General features: G+C 46.0%; 1 protein-coding gene across 1 annotated transcript in view; it reads left to right on the top strand.

Annotated features, from left to right (window-relative positions):
- The first annotated feature begins 38 nt into the window (after positions 1–38).
- LOC119585343 overlaps positions 39–613 on the top strand; it is a 1,027-nt gene continuing 452 nt past the window's right edge. The window contains exon 1 of the mRNA XM_037934015.1: positions 39–490. Coding sequence (XP_037789943.1) covers positions 103–490 — 388 coding nt within the window. The 5' untranslated portion in view covers positions 39–102. The remainder of the gene's footprint in view (positions 491–613) is intronic.

Genomic DNA, 613 nt, shown 5'->3' with positions numbered 1-613 from the left:
GTCCTTGAGATAAATTACGTATTTTCTTCCAGATACCAAGACTCACTTGACCGAACTTCAGAAACTTCACTGTAAAACCTCCCACATTCTCATAAGTGTAACATGTGGGAAGTAAATATAGTGAGAACTGTATTGATCATAATGGCACTGTCACCGCATACTACACACGCCGAATGCCAGGCGATTTTCGACGGGTCCCTTAAATCCTGTGCCACCCGGTGCCTCGTACCCGGAGATGGCACCATGCCCGTCTGTGCAACGAAGGAGAACCGGGAAGTGAGATGGGGCACGTGTACCGTAGACTGTAGCCCCTATTACTGCGACGACCAATGCCGGAAAAGAATAATCACGTTGGACGGTGAAGCTTCGTGGATACAGGTGGTCTCTGCTTCTGCTTCTTCGTGGCTACAGGTAGTGTCTGCTTCTTCAGAGGGTGCTGCTGCGTCGGGAAAAGCAAATGTAGAGGATCAGAATCCTGAAGTGACAAGAGGTATTTTTTTTTCTTTTCATTGGGGGGCTGGAGTGCACTTTATTCTGATATTTGATATTGGCTGTTTTGTTCATAGGAAGAATGGAATTCAGTAAACAAGAGTTCATTCATATTCATGCAATC

Source organism: Penaeus monodon, chromosome 19, assembly GCF_015228065.2.
Source record: "Penaeus monodon isolate SGIC_2016 chromosome 19, NSTDA_Pmon_1, whole genome shotgun sequence".
NCBI lineage: Eukaryota > Metazoa > Arthropoda > Malacostraca > Decapoda > Penaeidae > Penaeus > Penaeus monodon.
The sequence above is the reverse complement of the archived record's forward strand: the minus strand, read 5'-3'. Positions and strand labels throughout refer to the sequence as shown.